The sequence below is a fragment of the Argentina anserina genome, chromosome 3, assembly GCF_933775445.1.
Source record: "Argentina anserina chromosome 3, drPotAnse1.1, whole genome shotgun sequence".
Lineage (NCBI taxonomy): Eukaryota > Viridiplantae > Streptophyta > Magnoliopsida > Rosales > Rosaceae > Argentina > Argentina anserina.
The window spans coordinates 33,562,268-33,585,764 of record NC_065874.1 but is presented as its reverse complement, the minus strand read 5'-3'; the positions used below and the strand labels follow the sequence as shown (position 1 = coordinate 33,585,764).

The 23,497-nt window shown below is 37.6% G+C and overlaps 1 protein-coding gene and 2 pseudogenes across 1 annotated transcript; 1 reads left to right on the top strand and 2 right to left on the bottom strand.

The window, feature by feature from the left end:
- Nucleotides 1-7,799: 7,799 nt before the first annotated feature.
- Nucleotides 7,800-9,809, bottom strand: LOC126789439 (rhomboid-like protein 15; annotated as a pseudogene).
- A 2,232-nt stretch (nt 9,810-12,041) lies between these two features.
- LOC126787550 (S-adenosyl-L-methionine-dependent uroporphyrinogen III methyltransferase, chloroplastic-like) lies at nt 12,042-15,226 on the bottom strand (annotated as a pseudogene).
- A 6,610-nt stretch (nt 15,227-21,836) lies between these two features.
- LOC126789440 (DNA damage-repair/toleration protein DRT100) lies at nt 21,837-23,243 on the top strand. Its single transcript, XM_050515594.1, has one exon. The coding sequence runs from the start codon at nt 21,997-21,999 to the stop codon at nt 23,092-23,094; it is 1,098 nt and encodes a 365-aa protein (XP_050371551.1). The 5' UTR covers nt 21,837-21,996; the 3' UTR covers nt 23,095-23,243.
- The last annotated feature ends 254 nt before the right edge of the window (nt 23,244-23,497 follow it).

Here is a 23,497-nt window from a genome sequence, read left to right as displayed (position 1 = left end):
TATTCCCTCATATATTATTGATATATCTCCAATATCTCTAATTTAAAAAATATATATATATATACTAATATTTTAAACTTTGTTTCTGAGTATATTCCATCCACCCTCATAGAATACCAGAAGTCTTTTGGAGATCGAGACTGATCATAAAGAAATAATCTTTTATCAGAATGATCTAGGCGGAATTATTTTATGCTTGGATATATAGATTAATCTGCTGACAATTGAATACTATGGTTTCTTTTATCATTGTCCCAATTAAGTATTCAAGGTCTCCGAAAGAATAGGTTTTGGTGTTTTAAAGAAAGAGACATTCTTGGGTGGGGCAAACGCACCACCTAGCAAATGGGGCAGACCAATAAGAAGATGAAACATGTTTATTTTTCCATGTCAGCGTTGCAGAAGAAACATTGCCGGAATTCAAGAAAACCAAAACAGAGGATGAAATCCGACCAACCCCTCACCCAATTTCTTCCTCTCATCATCTTTCACTGCAAGTATATTTGAGGACTGTGTCGTGTTTGAAGTGAGGGAATTGGGAGACGAGGTGGTGGAGCTTGCGGCCGGTTTGGATGTCGTTGTGGCGGTGGCGTCGATGGCGTCTTTGAGGGACTGGGAGGTGGGGAAGTGGGTGGTTTGGAGGACGGTGAGGGTGGTGGAAAGGTTGCTGGAGTTGCAGAGGCGGCTGAGGTCTTGGAGTGGGTTGTTGGTTTTGATGGGTTGTGTGGGAGAGAGAGAGTGAAGATTTTGGAGTGAGAAGGGAGTGTTTGGGAAGAAGGGATGATGATGATTTGAGAATGGGAGTGGTGGTGGTGCCAGAGACGCCATGGTTCAAAGCTCAAGCGGTGCCAGATGGCATCTTCCATCTTTTTGTTTCTAAGGTCTGCAACATCATCATTCTATCTTTATCATTCAATTCTAGACAAAAATTTCCAGAACAAGATAGGAACTTTCAGTGGGAATGTGAAGCAATCTTCCCACTATTTGTTAAAATCAATATCCCCTAGGCTTTAATCGAACAACAATCAACCTTTGACCCATAAAGGCAAAATCTTTTGAAAAAATCTGGGCAGATCTATATGAATGCAATTAACCTTTTACCATTATTCATTCATTCTAGATGGATGAATACAACCGATCATGATGAGCAGATCTAAGCATATATTGAAAAGCTATTATGCCAGCAAACAATCCTCAAGTGAAATGATTTCAGATTTGCAGTGAAAGATGATGACAAGAAAAAATTAGAGTTTGGTCGGATTTCATACTCTGTTTTGGTTTTCTTAAATTCCAGCAGTGCTTTTTCTGCAATGCTGACATAGGAAAATAAACAGGTGTCATCTTATTATTGGTCTGACCCATTTGCCAGGTGGTGAGTTTGCCCCGTCCAAGAATTTCTCTTAAAAAAAAGGTTTATCTGACCAAATTAGTGGGGAAGCAATGCTGCTACGAGTAGTTCTTTCATTTTATACGGCGATGCTTTGCTCAATTATTTCTTGGGGGTCCATTGGTGTTTAGTAAGTAGGGCAACATTGATAAGAAAGGGAAAAAGACAAAGAAATCACGTTAAATCAACATCAATTATATGTTCATTGTTCTTGAATTTGTCTTACTACAGCCATTAATCCAGATTTGATATGAGATTGACCAACTATTTCTTCAGGCTGGGTTGATGTTGTTTACCTTTCACGATTTTATCAAGACCTTGCAGTTATAAAAATTTAACCTAATGGTCAAATCTACTTTGTTAGGAACTTAGGATGTTGTTGAAAATAAGAGACTCTATAAACATATCACGTCTTGTACGGTTATGGCGATCGCCTAATAAACAAGCTCAAGTGTGAGCTACTCTGTCATACTCTTTTTTTTCGAAGACATCATACTTTCATATTTAATGACAAATAAATCTTGTTTACATACCTAATGTGAATTTTTTTTTCATATGAGATCATTCTTACCTTCAAATTGATAAGTTGCAATAAACCAAAATGATTTTCTCTCCTACTACTTTGTATTGGTTTATAGGGTATGCTTAATTAGGCCATCTACTAGCTAGCAAATTATTTATGTTGATACGTATGCGTAACTGAGCTTGAAAGGTACTCAAAACTCAATTGAATCACTAATTTCGTAGGCCTAATTCATAATGGATCCCGATTTGTTTTAACCCTTCTTTCTCGATTCATACAGTATTTACTGTTACTTAACGTGTTTATTCACGTGTAACTGCATTAGATTATTGTCTGATTAGACTTTAAAATAACACTAATCTCATTACCAGCTGCCAGCTTATCGATAGTTTAATCTGGTGCTAATTACTAATTTATTCGATCGAATCTCCATAGCCTAACCTAGCTTCATTAATTTACTGGATTTTAAGATCTTGTTTGATTATAATCAAATCGCAAAGTGACAAAAACATATGGAGGGTTGAGTGGAGAGTCAGGAGTCGTGCATTAGATTAATAATCAGTTTTTACGATGAAGAGATTAATAATTATTAGTTAAAATAGATAATGTTGTATATATCGTTGTATATGCTGCATTACGTGTGATCTATAGGTGGCAAGTGATGCATCCATTTTTATCTAGTGCATGGGTGGGGAGCTCCTAATATTAGTACAGTTCACTATACTCCAATATTTATTCTCATAGATGATATCAGTATGTGAAATTTTCTTATTAGGATCTGTCATCCTCTCGTTCAGTAAAATCATATCGAGCTTTCAGTCCTTTTCACATTGGGTACTCTCCAAGAAAAGTTACCACAATCGCTTAACATGTAGAGATTTTCTAGGTGAAAATTAGGCCTCATCATTTAACCTGCAGATCGGAAAAGCCCGCAAGTCAGATGTGCTTTTATTCGGTATAGCCCGCGAGAGAGCCCGCCAAAGTCCGCTTCAGTGAGTAGAGGGCCAGACTTAGATTAGAGGTGTAAAATCCGGCCCGGTCCGTGGATCCGTCCGCCAAAAGTCCGCAAGACTCGGTCCGTAAAAGCCCGCCAATTATAAAATATTATCCATACATATTTTATTATGTTTAGAATTAAACTATGATAATATGAAGCAACTATATGAAGGAAAATTCTCGGGATCGATCGACCCCAGCCGATATGATCGGTATATATATTGAGTGACATTTTAAAATTTTTATCCAATTCGGACCTCGTTTGACCGTCGGAATTTCCGGTAAACACAAAAAAAAACACTAATATGCCATAAAAGAAGACCCATTACCAAAATGCAAACACTAAGAGCTGTTTGCATATCTGAAATCACCTAATTTTATCACTGATTGTGTGCAGTAGCACCAAGGAAACCCATTTGGCAAAGCCTCGATCAATGAAGATTTTAATATGTCAAAACGTCTTTTTTTTTGTTAACCGTAGGTACGGACGATCAAACAATGTCCAAAACTGACGAAATTATTACGGGTTCTCTAAATATATATATTAATCACATCTGATGGTGTCGATCAACCATATTTCGAACTGGAGTTAACGATCGCCGAAGTGTCCACTAATGTATCATAACCTTTATATTAAGTTTATAATAAAACTATCACATTATGAAGCGACTATATGAATGAAACTTCTCGGGATCGACCGACACTAGCCGATGTGATCGGTATATATATTTAGGGACCTTGTAAAAATTTCATCCAATTCAGACCTCGTTTAACTGTCGGAATTTTCGGTAAAAACCGAAAACACCACTAATATGTCCTAAGGGAGGACTCATTACAAAGATGCGAACACTGAAAGCCGTTTGCATATCTGAAATCACCTAATTTTTGTTACCTATCGTGCACGGTCACACTGAGGAAACTTATTTAGCAAAGCCTCGGTCAATGAAGTTTCAATATGTCAAAACGCCTATTTTTTTTGTTAACTATAGGTACGAACGGTCAAACCATGTTCAAAACTGACGAAATTTTTACGGGATTCCTAAATATATATTCTGATCACATTTGTTAGTGTCGATCGACCATATTTCAAACTTATGACACACCGAGGGCGTTCGAGGGATCATCTCATGGTTGTTCCACCACCCGTGGTCACTGATCATCCATGCATGAAGGAAAAATAAAAATAGTAAACGGTGCTCTGATCAATTCTCAGGCGTTAGACTACTTCTGGTCGGTGCAACGGTCATGCGCGATTGGGCTCATGGTCTTAGAAGCCATTGTAGCCTCAGTTCATCAAATTGTTCATTGTTGAGGGAAATTGGAATGCCAAAAGTGTCATGTTATCCAGAGATATCTCTAGAAATTCTGGTGACTCCGGCGATGTTTTGGGGTTTTTGAGGTATGAAAGTTGATCCACTCTTCGTCCTCTACACAATGGTGTACATGAATTTTGGATATGATTGAGTTTTGAAAGAATTAATTTTTGTGGGTTCTTGGGGAGCAACGCAATCAACGTTGTTACATAGTCCCATGGTTTTTCATGAGTTTGTGATAGAATGTGTAAAGGTGAGCCCGGGGGACTCTGTAACCCAGTTTAGAATAGTCCTTGTATGTCCTAAACATGGGATGTGTTTTTTTTTTTGTGAGCAGTCCAATCCCATCTAGTCCAAGGTAACAAATGTGTCGTGTATGTACTACTGAATACTTAAGTTTACAGTATATTACCATATTAATGTACATAAATCGTAAACTAATCATTGCTAATCATGTACAAGCATGAATCAACAAGAAGCAGACCAATGTACAAATTCTTACGTTCTTATTTGCATTGATATATTAAAATTATACACTGACAAACCTACGAAGCAAAACCAACTACCTATATTTAATTGATCAAGAAAAAGAAAACGAAGGTTAATACTAGTTTTAATTTAACTCTCTAATTAATCAGTACTCAGTAGATTGTCATGCTCACTTAGGGAAGGTCCATGACTCCATGCCATATCCACACACTACCTTATGCTCCACCTTGATGATCGATGCATATTTGTGAACCATCCCTCTCCATAGATGTCGATTCAAACGAATCTGATTGGCATATTTAAGAGTATATGTTTTTCAAAAGTATCCTTTTTTCAAACGAAAAGGATGATCAAATAGTTGATAATTTTAACAGAATCAATTTGTCAATTAAACATAGAGACCAAAAAAGTAAAACTGCATTGATGGCACGCTATATATGCTAATCTCTCACAACAGATCAAACTTATGAAATATGGATTTGATGGGGCTAAACCATGCATGCAGAATGTATGGCTCAAGCAAATGAAGGGTAGAAACTACTGCATTTTTCAAAACACATCACTACATTAATTTAGTGATGTTTATATTGTTTTAATAGATACATCATACATGGGATGAGCGGACTGACCATGCGCCAAAGGCAGAAGAAAAAATAAATAGGAATAAAGAAAAAAGTGCAAGTTTCTTTCGATGATGCAAGAAAATAAAGAACCAAAAAAGGGATCGGAAGTGACATGAAGTAGTCGGTTTCACATCCAAAATGGTATAATTTTGAGCTATACACGGGAACAACTTTTAGATGATGAGGCGTTTGTGTGGCCGTACACTAGTCTTCCTCACATGATACATGGACTAAATTATTAGAGATGATGAAGTAATATTAGGTTCGCATCGATTAAAACTAATAGATAAACTCCATATAGAGCTTGGCTCATAAACTTGGCTATATGTAATACCCGATTTTTTCCACGTGGGATGTACATATTCTCAACATTCCAGACTCGATAGTTGGAGTTGGATTTTGTGAGTTAAATCACGATAAATTAATTGTTGTATTAGAACTATTTATTTAATAAAAAAGTGAAAGTTTATTTGTAAACTAATGATAGTCACTTGTTATTTGTAAGGGTGACATCTAGTTGTAGAAGAGAAAGTGCACGGTACGGTATGGATGGTGTCCGTACATTTGTAATAGCATATCCACACATATTGTTTTTCTTCTTGTTCTGTAAAAGCCAATCAATGAATTGTAAATTGATTGAATTAATCTATATCCCACGCCGTTCCTTCGAAACAACACCCACATTTTCTTGTAGATCCCTTTCATTTAGAATTGTTGATCAATATCAATTTTTATTTATTTAGTGTTATACCATAGTAAGTTATCCCTTAAAACTATATGCTTTCAAAGAATTTTCCAACGATCCTAATCGATGACAAATGAAGACATGAAATGATTGAAACATGCAACTCTATCGTAATTGGGCAGGGAAACTATTTTTCTTTTCTGATTATTTAAGAGGTTCTGACTTTTGTTTTGATTGAAAACCTTAGAGCTTATATAATGGTAACGTGATACTCGTGAAGGGTTATTTAATCAGATGTTATCGATCATCTCCATTATTCTAGGAAAGAGCAAGCTGAATATACAGATGAGATGAAGCCTGGAAATGTAGTATGAGAATTACTGTATAGACGAAATTTACTTCCAATTGGAAAATGATGTAGCTGACTTTTCCTGATAAGAAATGTACTATTAGTCCAATTAATTTTGACGAAACTTAGTAGATTACTATGATAATGACAATTCGATCATGACCATAATTAATATGTGGGCTAAAGATCAATCAAGCAACTGTTCTTAAGTCCTTCTGTAAGCTTCTATGCCTGCATAAGCATTAAGCAATATATTATTGGTCTATCATAAAACTGATTGATATCAAACACATAGGAAATTATTAGCAACTGATAAGATTGTGATATATGCACCAATTAGTGATAATTTTAAAATATTATATATGGAGTATATGAATCTAATGTCTTATTTAATTTCATTTATAACGCAGGGTTTAGAGGTTTAGCTCTGATATCCGAATAATTAAGCAACAATTAAATGTAACTTAACTTGCATTGTATTCATCTAACAATTGACGATTTTTCTAATACCAACCACATGAGACATATTTGCATTGGATGTGTATACAATTTCAATTAACGGCCAATCATGCTTGATTAATTACACAAGATCGAGTAGGGTAATTGTGTCCGGTATGCAACAGCAAGGTGGAGCGAGGCGGAGAAGAACAGTACGTATGATTTGTGACAATTATTTCTCTTCCGGTAGGTTTTAGAAGGACATTGAGGATGATCGATGAGCATGAATTGGAAGTGAGAATACATGCATCGGAATTTGGAGTGCATCATTGTGAAGTAAGAATACATTCAATGTTTGAACTTTGAAGGGCGATGAGGGGTGCAAAATAAAACAGAGTCAAATCGAATGCCATATCATGTAGAGTTTAAGATTTAGAGTCGTAGGACTACTACCATTCACTGCCTTCCCATGCATAATGTATAGTGGCATGGAATCTTAATTGATGAGGAATACGATTCTCTTCCAAAAATGAAGTTACTGAGCAAACCAGCAAACTCAGAAATATATATGTTCGATAGCAATAGGTCGATCGATATCAAGTTTGATTCTTCTAAGGACAAATAACTCTACAGCTCATCTATATGATCCAAAATTCCATTACGATCTGGGCTTTCCCCCCTTTATCTTAAGTTGATATGAACTTCAGATTATGCATGGAAAGTGTTGATGACTAGTGGCCGATTAATCGTTGATTAATATGTCCAATTGTGTGATTTACAATATTACAATAGTCATGAGTCATGACAGATTGATCGTCAAAACGGCTAGTAGGAAGTTGGGTTAAATTTTTGTTTCCAGTCTGCATGGACTAAGTGTGCTCATAACTAAGCTAAATGAGAACTGATTTCGCCTATTGTTCTTTGCTCGATTTTAAGTTCTTATGTTCTGTTTGCTTATATTTGCAATATAAACTACTGTATATACCATGTAAGAGAATGCAGGAATATTTGAGAGGCAGGAATTTATGACTTCTACTTATCCCTTCGAAACAACCATGATTTTCAAGAAATGTATACAGCATAAGCTCACATAGCTGTGATAGTGGAACTGGGCGAGTCAAACGATCCAATGGAGGTTCAGACCTTTGGGAAGTCGAAAGTTAGCCAGTTCGCTTGCGTTTTAATCCTGTTGGCTGGAAAATTTGGACTGCCACTTTAATATCGCATCCGCAGCTGCTAATGCAACTTCAACCTGCGTCCTATCAAAACCCATCGACATAAGCTTTTGCATTTCTTCTTCAGAAGCAACAAAATCCTGATGGTGAACGGGAATTTCAGCTCCAGCCGCCACCATGTTATTTATTGATCGCCTTACATTAGACAACTGCTGTCCTCCATCAGATAGATGTTCAGAGTCACTATCCAACAGTCTAGCCTGTAAGTTTGATTCGGAATTAACATCAGAAACAGCCTGACCTGCACCAGACTCCAGTGTCCTGCTCCCTCTAGGAAACATGCAACTGTATCGTGTTGCGACTGTTACCTGAGGAGATGTTTCTCTCCGCAGGATCCATGATGAAAAGTTTCTCCACAAATTTCCTGAAAAAAAAATCCCCTAGATGTGGTGCCTTGGCTTGAATATGTCTGGATGGAGGCAGAGGGATTTCCACCAGTGCACAAATAAATTAGGCCGTCTCACACAAGATGAAAGCAACGGGGAGGCCTCAATTTTGGAATAGAAGGATGGTCCTGGAATGAGGGTATTGAATAAGCCATAATGATACGCGAAGCCAGACCGAATTCCACACAGGTGTCCCAGTAATGAAACATTAGACATAACAAGTTGGAACACTACCAGCAAGATCCATGCATACCATTTAGCAGGCACATTGAAGAGTCCAAACACACTTCTATATTGCTGTAATGCTGTCCACTCGGACTTGTTTCTATTAAAATCATAGAAAACAAGATTCCATAGAAGCCTATTGCACACTCATGCATTAGATACTCAAAAGGGTGAATAGGATTATAGCCTTATAGGCCACCCCAGAAGTGCAATGAGAAGATGGAGCAACGGATTGGTTGTAGCCAACAGAATGATTATGTACAACAAGCGTATAGACCGCATAATCCTCTCCAACTCAGAACCCAAAGGAACCAACGCCATCATTTTGAACACCACATGAAGCAGTGACCCATGAAACAGAATAGCGGTGAAAATCCTGTAGACTTGGAATTTTGAGATAACTGCAAATGGCAGAAGGCACACTTCATAAAAGGAGTCAATCCAGCCAAGAGGCAAACCACATAAATAGTTGCACAGATACCAACCACCGCAGAAGTTAGGAACAGAGTGCCCTCCCACCATTGTTCCAACCTGGTCTGCAGTCCTGCCTCAGAAACGATGTTAGGCCTCATATTTGCTCCGCTGGAGAAGAGCAAAATCTGATCCCAAGATAATCACTGGAAAAAATAGTGAAACTTTTCATCGGTTACATGAGTCCATCGATCAGGGCTCCTATGACACGCCTGGTTGGCTGATTCCACATAACACTTTTGCTAATACCTTAGGTATAAGATTAAAACAACCTAAGAACAGAAGGTCGTTTTCTCAATCTGCCAGTGAACAAAATCCCAGCTCCCCCTTTCACATCAATGCATGTAATTCATTATTTCCCGCACAAGGAAGCATCATACTATGTTCTAGCACAAGCCAGCACTATTTGTAAACAACTAGCTCCTTGATACAGTATCTTCCTCCAGAAAAGAAGCAGCTAACTCGTCTCAATCTTGAGCAAGATCATCCTCCATCATTCAAATTGGTTTGAAATAGAGCTGGAAGTCCAAATTACGTAAAAAAAAGTATGAGGGCTGAGTTCTAAAGCCCAAGTGACTGATAAAGGTACTTGTTGCATACTCGATTGTGTCTATATGGCTCCGACAAGAGAGACCACTTCATTCGAGGTATGTGGCCACAATGGTGAAAGTGTAACTACTTTCCCAATGACGATGCTGATGTGATTTCAGTAGCAAGCTCCTTCAGTTCTGCAAAGACCTGTATAATTGCAAAATCAACAATAAGGAAATCAGTTATGTTGCCTGCAAATGAAAACTGGAAATGATCATGAGCAAGCTGACTATAAGTATGCAAAGGCATGCGACTGATCCAGCTAATTGGGATGACTGTTAGCCAAAAAATAGACTCCCTGGAAGTATTATGAAGATATAATAACTACCCCATTCTAGTGGCTTGCATTTATCAAAATATAGACTACTTCACTTTCTGCTTCCCATTTCATTTTCTATTAGCCTATTTGATAAAAAACTCTTCAACCAGAAGAATCTAATCTAAGCTTTTATTGAAAACCAGACCGGAATAACATCACAAGAGTACTGAGTTATCATTTCAAGAATAAATGAATAATAAACTGCTGTCGAAAGAATAAACCATATACGTGTGTGCAGACAATTTGCAAAAATGCATAGCATCAATGTCGTTGCAATCAACATAATTTGTATTGTTTCAATCAAATGCAAGTGTAATGTTTGATAGTTAGCTTTTGTTTCAGGTTTTTACTCCGGAATTTCTACAAAAGTAGGTCTACTGTGAAAGGTGGAATGAGAAACATATAGATAAATTGGGAGCACATATCTAAAACAAGTGAATGAATATGGTATAGTGTATAACTATTGATTTTCGTAGAACTCTTTTTCCTTCACTAATGATTCTGATATATCATATGGTTACTGTATAAAAGCTTGCATCTCTTTTACTAGTTCCTTACAGATGCTATTATTTTTGCCTGTAAATGCTCAAGAATTAAACCTCAAACCCATGAACAGTTGAAACCTGGAACTTCAGGTGTTGCATAAGGCAATTTCCCAAATCTATAACAATGTATACACACGCAAACACATAAAAGCATTTTTATATTTCCATGATTTAAGAAAGAACGTCCCTCCCCCCCCCCCCCCCCCCCCCGATTTTAAGTAAAAATAACTTAATATGACTTAAGGTAAAGTTTAGGGATCTTCTCCGCATTTCACAATGACATATTCGCTGACCATGACAGTCTTATCCTATTTGCCAAAGATGATTGAATAATAGACGAGTGGCATTTATATATTCTCTACATGCAATATACAAAACAGAGGTCTTTCAGGTCATTATATGATATTGAACGAGAGATGACCTCAGGACTACTAGTATCAGACAGATGGACACAGTTCGAATGCAACAGTCTCCAAATGAAAGATCATCTTACCATGCGCTGTTGAGGTGTGGTCCCACGCTCAACTGCAACAGCAGGTGTTGTTGGTGGCAGACCATGATGGACCAATTTTTGAGCAAGAGAAGGTAGTGTTGACAAACTCATGTATACCACCAAGGTCGAATCAGGATCAGCTGTATTCTCTGCTACAAAAAGAGGATCTGTTCCTCCCTTCCTGGCTACATAGCACGGAAGCTTGGTTGGACGACCGATTCCCGCTTCGGAAGCGGAAGCGGGAGCGGAAGCGCTCGGAAGCGCGATTCCGAAAAAGGTGGGTTTGGAAGCGCGGCGGAAGCGTTGGCTTCCAAATTGGAAGCGCGACGGAAGCGTTGGCTTCCAAATTGGAAGCGCGGCGGAAGCGTTGACTTCCAAATTGGAAGCGTGATTCTTTTTCTACCTCTATTTTATCAATCAATGTCTTGAGACTCTTCTTGTCGTCTCATCTTCTTATTTATTTCGTTAAGCGGTTAAAGATGATCAGCATCAATCAATCTAATATGTGTCAAAAATAAGGGGGAGAGATATCATGAAAATCTAGATGAGAGAGATATAGAGAGAAGACAGAGAGTTGTGGAGAGATATGAAAAAAAATCCATATGAGAAAGAGAGACAGAGAGAAGACGAACATTTTTTTTTATTAATTTCATCTAGGTGATGTCTCTTTGACTTGCACGTGCTCAACATCTTCACACTATGTTGTACATTCTTTTGTTTGAATTTTGAAATGAAGTTGTAATAATGCTATAATTAAAGATAATCATGGGTTAGAAAATAAGTCATTAATAGTTATCCAGTTATTTTAATACTAGATAAAATAATTAAAAAATAAAATATAAAAATATTATAATATATATATATTATTCTGACGCTTCCAAAACGTACCCGCTTCCTTAATTTTTAGAAAAAAAAAACGTTTCCGCGTTTTCAAACGCTTCGCTTCCACGTACCCGCACCCGATTCCATGCAGCCTAGCTTCCTGGAGTGCCCAGTCAGAAATCTGACACTATTTGCAACACCTCTGTGAGTTAATGGGATCCCGAGCTGTGCTGCTATCCCAGAAGCAGCAGTAATGCCTGGAAAGTCATAAAAGATTTTGATTTTATACACAAGTCAAACAAGGATCAAAATCTCACTAACTCACAACATGACCACATCGTAGATAAAAATAAATAGTGCATGGAATTCTTCTACCTAATAGCTAAAGGTAAACAGAAGAACTCCCTTAGTTCATCCTCAATGGGTCCATAAAGTGTATTACCTTAGCATTTTACTTTCTTTGTCTGTTTATGTTATTTCACTAGTGTTCCCTGCCCCTACTTGGAAACTAATTCCAGCTATCTCTTTTGTATGAGGTAGACAAAAAATTTATATGAAACGACAAGTACTATGTTAATGTGTCAGCAGTCTTATATTTTCTATAAAACTCCACAGCTCTTTGCGATTAACAGGATACATAAAACATGATGACCAGCAAACGCCAATGACCAAAAAAACACAAAACAAGACCACTACCACACACACACACACACACACACACATCACTTAGATGACAAATCACAGCAGAAGCCAGCGCCAACACTTCTCCTAGTTTGGATAGGAAATCTAATCTTGTATCTTATCTGTAACTATCACTTCTTATCTCCTAGAAATCTAGAATTCTGTTAAGCTGTGAATCTCTTCGTTGATAGTTATCTTCTGTAACCCTAGCATATCAGTTGTATATCGCTAAATATAAATTCAACACTAGCGAGGCTACGAAGTTAAGCTATCACATTCAGTTAACAACTCTTCTTCTCTAGTTCTTTCATTAGATACCAATTGCCATTGCTGTCAATGTTGGATGTGGTGAAATAATATAACTGAAGTTTAAGAAACATCTTCAGTTAAATTATGAACCTTTCACTTTGAAAGAATTATGTAATAAGGGAGACCCTTAGCTTCAAGAGGCATTCAAATCTTCTCAGAAAAAGGCTCAACTAAATGACATCTTTAATTAATACCGATTCATTATTGTTCCTGGAATAACTTGCACTTGAATTCCTTGTTGTTGCAAGAAATCCATCTCCTCTCCACCCCTTCCAAACACCTAAAAGACAAACGGTATGCTTCAATATCAATGCTAACAAATTTCACATGTATGGAGCAGTCATAACTTTCTGCAGATAAATCTGGAAACTCGCCAATGGATCCCCTCCTTTTAGTCTCACAACGGTAGCTCCAGCTTCAGCAAAACCCAGTAGCAATTTATGTATCTCCTCCTGAGATGGGAACAACAAAAGAATCTTATCACTCACCACTTGACATAATCCCATTTCATGAAACCATACAATACTTATCACAGCTAAAACGTCTTGATTAGATGTTTAAAACTCAATGTAATACCTTTTAATACCATTTTCAGAAACCCATTATCAGACTCACACAAACCCAACTGCCCAATTCACCCAATTACACAAAGATTAAACATTTACAGTTGGGGAATGCACCCAGTTAGAAATCGTAAACAAACTTAAAAATATGATTTTGGCCAAGTACAAGAAATTGTATAAAGATTAGAGCTTTCACCTGGGCCCTGCTATGGTAGCCAGCAGTCTTGCCAACATAGACAAGTCTAGCATCAGAAGCAACAAAATCCAAGACATCATTGGACACCAACCTATCATACAGCAACAAATCAGCACTCTGAATAACTCTGACAGCTTTCAATGTCAGGAGTTCAGGGTCTCCATGGCCAGTGCCCACTAGGAAGACATTGCCAGGCCCACACTTGCCTCCACCACACCCTCCTTCCCTCTCTCTCTTTCTCTTTTCTCTCCTCTCTCATCACCTCAAGCAGCTTTTTGAGCTCTGTAAGCAGCAAAGCAATGCCATTCTGCCTAATGAAATCAGAATCAGTAGAGTCAGGAGGAGGAAGGAGAGTTTGGGGCAATTGGGTGTTGTCGAGCCACTGGTCTCTCTGGTACCTCTCAAGAGAATGCTTCTAGGAAGACAGGTATGGAAGCCTAACTACAAGAGCCATGATGATTCAGAGTAAGAGAATCACAAGTGTGATTGTGTTGGGAATATAGCATTGAGGTATAATATTGAGTAGGAGAGACTCTTGAGAGAGACGAGAAGGCCAAATTGGTCTTGGCTTATGAGAGGAGAGGGCCTCTTATTTCCCTTTAGCTTTGGTCACTTGGTACGTTCCTCCTCATCTCAAGTTGTTGTGCCCTTTCTAATAACTAGCGTTCTTGTACGTGGTACACATGAGCGGAATGCTACGCTCTCGCGTGCGAATTTGTGTTTTTATCAGATCTCAATGTGATTTTCTATTTTATACTTTATTTGGTGTATTAAACATTTTGTTAAATTGAATTAGAAACCAACCCCATCTCATGAGTGTGCAAAAAGTTGATAGTTATCTCCGTAAAAACCGCTCATATTCTAGATGTGCAAAAAGTAGATAATTATTTATGTGCAAAAATTATTAATTAAAATATGAAGAAATAATATTTTTTATTTAATTTATTTAAATTTTGACTATAATACTTTTATTTGTTTGTGTTGATATAAAAATGACATTTTCGTCAGTTCGTAATTCAGTTCGTAAATCTCTCACCACTTGCCGCCCACAGTTGCTCATTTTCTAGGTTTTTTAGAAAACAATTATTCGATAATTTCTTATGATAATCAACATAAAAGTGTAGAACTAAGGGAGACTGGGAGAACGATGAGTTTACAGGAAAATGATGAACGACTAAGGGAGATGAACATGTAGACGATGATTCGTTATATATTCTTCATTTTATTGTTTGCTGCTACTGTTGTATCATCAGAGACCTGGAACGATGATGGTATGCAACAACACTTGAGAATCATACTTCGATTGGCCATCGGTATATACTGTCATGAATCATGATCAAATGCATGATTGAGATAGCCTAAACATCATGAAATGCCTAGCTAATACCTATGTACTTAAGCTTGTCAGTTATCACCCTTCTGGCCTTTTCCAAATGATAAAAAGTACATGAGCTTATTACACATTACACATTCCACAGAATAAGAACGACCAGGCCCAAACCCAGCAAAACTATGCCCATATAGCCCAATTACTTGGATAGATTCTTCTTCTCTCCTGCCAAAATCATCATCTTTCCAACCAACCATCATCTCCCTCCATAGGTGGAACGATATTGTTCAATTCCTTACCATTAATGGGCCTATATACACTACTAAATGGATGATGAACTTCGTCTCACAACCCTATATATGCCTTCGAAGTTCGAACTCAAAGAGAAATAGATTGGAATCAATCTGCACTGGTCACAAAAACAATATACAGACCAATCTTACGAGCTTGCTCTGCCATTATTTTGTTTACTCACAACCTCCCTTGATTCAAGGGAATGAAGGGATTGTTCTCGGACGTGTAATAACATAACCACTTCATGAAAATCCTCAACCACTCTCTGAAAAGTGAAAACTAAACCCTCTTCGACAGAAAACATCGTGTTCAATTTGTTCTTCATCAGGTATATAAAAAACATTTAAATATCTAGCCATCATTTCAGAACATTGCGTACCTTCAGGTTCAGAAAATTAGGGCAACAGAGAATATAATAGTTATAATACATTAATACTGAAGTAGTTTTCATCTCTGTTAGGGACATGTCTTGCGCATTCCACATGCAATTCCCAGATATTCTGGCTCTGAATCTCAAAAACCCAACCATGCATGCATCATCAACATAGGACTTGTTTTCTGTTAGTAAGTCAATCATGAATCATCAATCCAGAAACTCTTACTCCTGTTGTTGACTTCCCCAGATACCACCCAAATAATTAACTGGAGAAAGAGAAGTACTCAAAATCATGTTCGAAGTTAATATTTAGCTGATACGAAATGGAAAATCAGAAAACTCACAGGGAACATATCTGTCACGTGCCTGTGGTGGCCATAAATGAAAAAAATGAATCCTTTGGCAAAATATATGTAGTAGAATACTAGAATTTGATGTGGGTTGGTGGTGTTTGTGGTGATCTATTACTGGGTAATAATATATATATGCAGATCAGCACATAATGGTAACTGCGAGAATAATGGTGGTGCTGCATGCTGCTGCGAGAATCAATATATGATTCTAAATATCCATCGAGGGATCAAGTTGATGATTGCAATTTGTGGAATGTTTGTTATATGCATTCTCGACCTGTTGAACAGATTTAAGACAGTAATATTTATGTAATTTTGGTTCTTGCATATGTGTTTAGTACTAGATCTAGATATGGGACTCTAGCTAGCTAGTTATGTGGTAATCAAATTAACAACGCCCGTCAGTTACATATCATTCAGATCTTAGGCTACTTCGATCATTAGGTTTATATATAATTGCAACAATATATGCAAGTTAATTTAAACTGGGTGTGAGCACAACTTACCGTCTCATATGTTTATTAGACGATCAAAAGAAGAAGTAAATTCTGCTGAAGATCTAAGCTATCACGCATAGAAGTAAAAAGGAAAAAGAAAAACATGTAATTCAGATTCTATTGATAATAAAGAAAAGACCGGAGTGATCGTCGACGTACATAAGTAGAACTAATCTGAATATCTTATAACTAACAAATAGTTAGTATACAAGGACATACGAATTACTAGAAATTTAGTATAGAACTAAGAAAAGCTAGGTTAAGTAGAATATGCAGAATTGCAGAGATCCATCTCTTCCCAAGAAGCTTCTGCCTTGTCTGAGAGATTGAGATCCCCAGCACATGTGCTGTTCTTCACCACATGCAGAACCACTGCCAATCATTCAGTTATATCACTAGAGAAAAGGTATGATTGTAGTTATTGGTCAATTTGAATTCAAAGCTATCTTCATATTCTTAATATGCGCACTATGATCTAAAAAGAACAAAAGATCGAAATAATTATACACGATCCTGATCGAACTTATAATTATTTGCTTTGAACATATGAACTGCAACCGGAAATCTAAAGACAAGAAACCATTTGAACCCTTTTCTTTATTCATTCATTTTCTCTTCCCAGTTCCCACGTACAAACATTTCCATTTGTATATTATAAAATCATAACAACGAATTTGATAATTGACATCGATATCGACATACACCGCCCTTTGGGGTGTACTAGAAAATTCGATATGCGATATTTTTTAACATGCATGTCGGCTAATTAATCAGTCACATCATAATGAACATTTTTAGGAGAACCAAATCCATGTTTATTTATCTACTCCATGAAGAATCTTCTGGATAAGTTGCTCCCTCAATACAATAATTCGAATTGAAATCAAACTTTAATTTCCTCAAATTCTTGATCGACTAGCACATATTTAGCAAATTAATTATATATAGTAGCACAGTCTGGTGATAATCATCAGTACATTCATACCTTGCAGTGCCTGTGTAATGCTGTAGAACGAGAATATGAAAATAAACAAGAGTGTAGACACGTGTATAAATAAAATGTAATTTATTAATAATCAAGCGCGGGGTTACAATCTTTGTGAACTACTCTGATTCTATCTCTGTATGTAACTTGGCTCAAGGGTGACGTGCACTTGATCTTGAGAATTTGAGTTTGATTTGGATTTGGATTTGATGAAGAACGAGCGATTTGGTGGCTTGATGATTCTTCATGGACTTGAGTTTGGATTTGGATTTGATGAAAAACAAGCGATTTGGTAGCTTGAGATTCTTCGTGGACTTAGGAGAATTCGGGATTTCTCGAGAGTGATCTTGCTCAAGTGATTTTATCTCTTCTTCTCCAGTGTAAAAAAATCCATCATCTCTTTATGTTGGAAGGGGTATTTATAGTGTCAAAACTTTTATTTTATAGAATAATTTAATGACACTAAAATAATAATATTTCTTTAGTTGTATAATTAAATCAATATGTATTTTCTGATTAATTTAACATTAGTTATGATAATAACTAAATTAAATAGATTCAAATAATTGATTTAATTATAACAGTAAAGAAATTTATTAATTTAATCAAATGTTCGATTATCATTTCGATCGTCAATGACATTTAATTTCCAATTAAAGTCAGAATCACGTAGCTTCGATTACGATCATCCGTTTATGTGCTGACGCGAATTTTATTCGGATTAGTACTGAATTTGTTGACTTTTGGGTCACGTGTGCAATTTTGTCGGGTTCTTAATCAATTTAATTATTTAATAAAAATGATTTATTTTATTAAATTTCTGGTATACAAATGCAACGTATGTATATGTAAAACTAATCCATATTGTTATTAATATTCACGGATGTTATAGAACTTCGATCCTTGTATTATTGTATACAGCGAGTTACAACAAGAAAGCTTTTTGCTCCTTTGTCACTTAATTTAGAATATATATATATATATAATCCACAATGCATTACATTACACAAACGAAAACACACAACACATGCTAAGTAAGAAGATTGTTTCTCCCATTTCCTTTTGAATAATGGCAACTAACTCCTTTTACTATGTTCCCTACCATTTTCTTAATATATAGTTCGCTTCAACACAATTGGGTCCATAGCTTTTTCTTTTTTCTTTTTTCTCTTTGGACTTGCAGAGTTACCTCTAAATCCCTACGATGTATATTCGGAAAAAGTTTAAAGCATACTAAAATGTGATTCATCCCTTTTCCAGACAAGGACATTTTTTGTTCGAATGGGATTTCAATAATTGCAGCCAAGTAGCCAAGATATCATGCACTGTCACCGACCAAGATAACTATTGAATTTGTATGAAACAGTGTATATATGTGCAGAGAATATCTTTTCACTGTTGCTTCTTCTTGTCTAGATGAATGAGGTCAACTTATTCAGGCCAACTAAAATACAAGCACCATATCTAAACACATACGACAATAACATAAATCGGAAAATATGTAAACACCAGCAGCTAAACCAAGCATGCGGCAGCTGCAGAAAAATGATTATCACAAACGCCCAATTTTCTGCAAAACCAGAAGGCGGTGAGAATTCATGAACATTAGTTTTGCCTTCATGTGTCAAGAGTCAAGATGACGAAACTCACTGGCTAGTTTGATTTATGACTCAGTTACGTATGTTAATTACCTGGCAATTAGTTGAGTATTGTAATTTAGCCTCCATGGCTCCATGCATATATCTTCCTTCATTTTACCTTGCCGCTTCCCAGACAATTAGTCGACACCCCTTAATTAGGTAAAACCGTAAAAGAGACACTAATTATACGAAGAAAAGCTTCTAGTAACTCTTTAAACCCCAAATTAACCCAAGTAGCATGTCAGAATCGATCGATGTCAGAATAGGAAGGAGAGATTAGACATTTAGACTTAAGGCTAAACCTAGCTTCATACATGACTAGCTTTGACAGAAGTATACCAACTAGCTTGGAGAGCCATGGAGATATGTTTATGCATGATTGAACAACTGTCAAGTAGCTAGTCTACTCCAATCCATTAACAATTGTCAATTGTGTTGGTTTGGTATTCTCATAACATGCACATATGGTGGCTTTGTCTTCACACGATCGATCATTGTTCTCATCCACAAAACTGTTCATATAATCTATCCATAAAAACATGATCTTCCAAGTTCCAACCCTAGCATGGGCCTGTTTCTACTGTTTGGTGATAGAGCCTTTGGACCATCCATTGATTCATACATCTAATTTGAAAGCTAAAATTGCTTCTCTCATAACTGCATTGATTGAAAATGACCACTCCCTAAAATAACCAAATGTGTGATTCTAATAGGGGAGACAAAGATTCAGGTCTGCTAGGGACAGCCCAAGATATGAATAATAAGTGCACTCGATCTAATCATGTGTACTAATCCAGCTTTATTAATAACCCAAATCAAATAGAGTTCATTGCATTTCCACATTTATACTCACACAATCTAAAAAAACCCGAACAACAATCACATTACCAATAATTTACTGTCGATATCAATCCATAATTGCAGAGATCATGACAAGAAAACTAACAAACAAAGGAGGAGAGAAAGTCAAGTACAAGATCAGCTACTTAGATATTACTAATATTATTCCTCACTTTTTTCTCAATTTTCCTGTTCTTGTACGTTTCCCTAAACACATGCGGAAATAAAGTTTATATTAGACCTGTGTGGAAGCTAAGAATATGCAAAAACTAAGATCAACAATTTCGTAAACTTTTTTGTAGCTTAGACAGAAACTAAAAATGGTCGAATTGGTAAGATTCTAAGGTTTAGGAGTCTTATATTGTACACTTAACCTATCAGTACTAACAGCGTGGAGCCACCATATATGTCAAATTGATAAAATCTTAGGCGTGGAATCTCCATACACATGTTCGAATACCACCGACGCTAATTGGAGTTGATGTTGTCATCATGTCCTCTTTTCGTTATTACACTCTTTGCATTATTTACAATTACTCGGATCGAAATCCTGGGTAAGAATTCATTTCGATCAATCTGAAGACAGATCATAGGTTTTGGCATTTTTCTTTATTTGAATGGATTACGCACTGGTCCTGATTTATCTGCATATGAATTGAATGAGGACTTAACTCATAAGTCAGGACTTGATTATGTTATGGCTTTTCATCCTGACCGAAATTTATGAGTGACCCTGACATTCTCTATCACCAAAACTTGGAATAATTAACTTATTAACGCATATATGGACCTCAAGCTGCCACGTGCTGCTACTCTCATCGTACTCCAAGCCAAAGTTCAAGGATTGCTTAAGGACCAAAGCTTATCTTCTTCCCCCCCCCCCCACCCCGTATGCCTCCATGTTGAGCTGCATCATTTTTCAATTATTTGCCAGCATCAAACCCTACCTTAATCCATCAAATCTCATCCTCGATCTTTTTCTCCTCTGGAAGAAAATGCTCATCTGAAAAGTGATAACACTCGATCAAACTGATCTATTCCACCTAGCTAGGATGTGTATAATCTAGGTAGCTATTCAAGCAAAGAATCGAGAACAACTTATGTGTACTCGACAAGAGATTGTACACACACACATATATATATATAGGGAGGTTCAGAAGCGGATGTCTGCAACCCCGAAAAAGTGCGGACATCTTTCATCTCAATTGTATCTGGCGACGATAGTTGCACTTCTCTTTCCGGATTGAGGCCATGTGCATCCCAGAAGATGTCTCAATGAAGATGGAAGACAATTCGATCAAGATTCAAAGGTTATGGGCAACAATCTTGACTAAATTTTCAAATTTATCGAATTAGAAACTGGTAATTGGCGGCTTCACTATCAAAAAGAAGCTTCCGGTTCGGCAAGAGAGGTGTCATCGCCAGACTGTGATGGCTGAGAAAACAAAGACGTTCACAGTTGTGGATGTTCGTTTGTGATCAGGCCTATATATATAACATAATTAACCGTCGAGATAAACCGGCTAGCTAGGCCTCCCAAAAACTGTATTAACTGTTATATTCAATATATGCACATAATATCGATGAGATCGATCATGAGCTCCAAATCTTTAGTCTATTTAAGCAAAAAACACACTCATTCTCTAATACTAATATGCATTATTTTGAATGAAGTGAACCTTATAACGTGGCGAATCATTGAATGAAAATTTGGGGAAGTGAGAGCTACTAGTCGTCGCGTAGTCACCCAAGTCAATCAACCTATCTAAACGCCTAAAACCCGGAGCTTCACGTTAGGGCAAAACCGTCATAAACTATTGATTTCAAATTTTATATAAACCAGTATGTCAGTGAGTCCCCCATGCCCATCATCTTCTTCATCTCTCTCCCACTTCAAACTTGTATACCTGACATCGCACTACTCACTGTAACTCACCTTCTAAGCTTCTTCATCACTCTCACTCACACATATAGAGCAAAACAAAGAAACCTTTCTTTGTAAACAGCTCAAAGTCTCAAACCCTTTTGATAGCTTCGGAAAAATGCAGACAGTTATTGTAATAGTTGCAGTGCTGTTGGCTGCTCGTACTTGGGACACCGTCCAGGCATGTCCGCCATCAGACCGGGCGGCGCTACTCGCTTTCAAAGCGAGCCTCCACGAGCCCTACTTGGGAATTTTCAAATCATGGACAGGCGCCGACTGCTGCCACAAATGGTACGGTATCAGCTGCGACCAGGGAACCCGCCGTGTCGCCGATATAAACCTCCGGGGAGAATCCGAGGACCCCATTTTCGAACGTGCTAAAAGAACCGGCTACATGACCGGGACGATCTCGCCGGCCATCTGCCGTCTGACACGTCTCTCCAGCATCACCATCGCCGACTGGAAGGGCATCTCCGGTGAGATTCCCCGGTGCATCACCAACTTACCCTTCCTCAGGATCCTCGACCTCATCGGAAACAAGCTCACTGGACCTCTCCCCTCCGACATCGGTCGGTTGCAGCGCCTCACCGTCCTCAACGTCGCCGACAACTTCATCTCCGGTCCCATCCCCGAGTCTCTGACGAGAATCTCATCCCTCATGCACCTCGACCTCCGCAACAACAAGATCTCGGGAAAGTTGCCACAAGATTTCAACCGGCTCAGAATGCTCAGCCGCGCTTTGCTTAGCAAAAACATGCTCACCGGTCCCATTCCAGAATCCATCTCTCAAATCTACCGTCTGGCTGATCTTGATCTCTCTCTCAACCAACTCTCCGGTCCGATTCCGGCCTCCCTAGGTAAAATGGCGGTCCTCGCAACCCTGAACCTCGACTGTAACAACATGACCGGAACTATCCCCCCGAGTTTGATCGTCTCAAGTATAAGCAACTTGAACTTGAGCAAAAACTCCCTGCACGGTTTCATACCAAACGTGTTTGGTCCGAGATCTTACTTCACTGTGATAGACTTGTCCTACAACATGTTGAGAGGTAATATTCCGTCGACCATCTCGTCGGCGTCCTACGTTGGTCATTTGGATTTGAGCCACAACCACCTCTGTGGGAAGATTCCGGTCGGTTCGCCGTTCGATCACTTGGAAGCGTCGTCGTTTAGCTACAATGATTGCCTATGTGGGAAGCCACTAAGAAATTGCTAGAGTAAAATGTTTAGTAAGAGATTATACCATATTGTGAAGTTGGCTATCATGAATCCCTACGTTAAGACTCATAACAGAGGATTATGTATTTCGTGTGTTTTATTAGATCATTACCAATGAGCAATGAAGTAATTTTCATGCACGTATTTTTAGCATGTATCTATATAGACCAATCAATTGTATTTGATTCTTGTAGACAGCGAAAACTGGAAGGAGCACATCATCTTCATATGATTTCATGTTGATGTGACCATGGACTACTTGAGGTTAATCACATTATGACCTGGTTTTGTGCTCTTGCAAATATGATGGTAAAAGGCGCATCCAATAATTGAAAGAGCTATTTACTCGCCACTTTTGAAATTCAAAACCAAACATATTCCCCATGTCTTCTTCATCATTA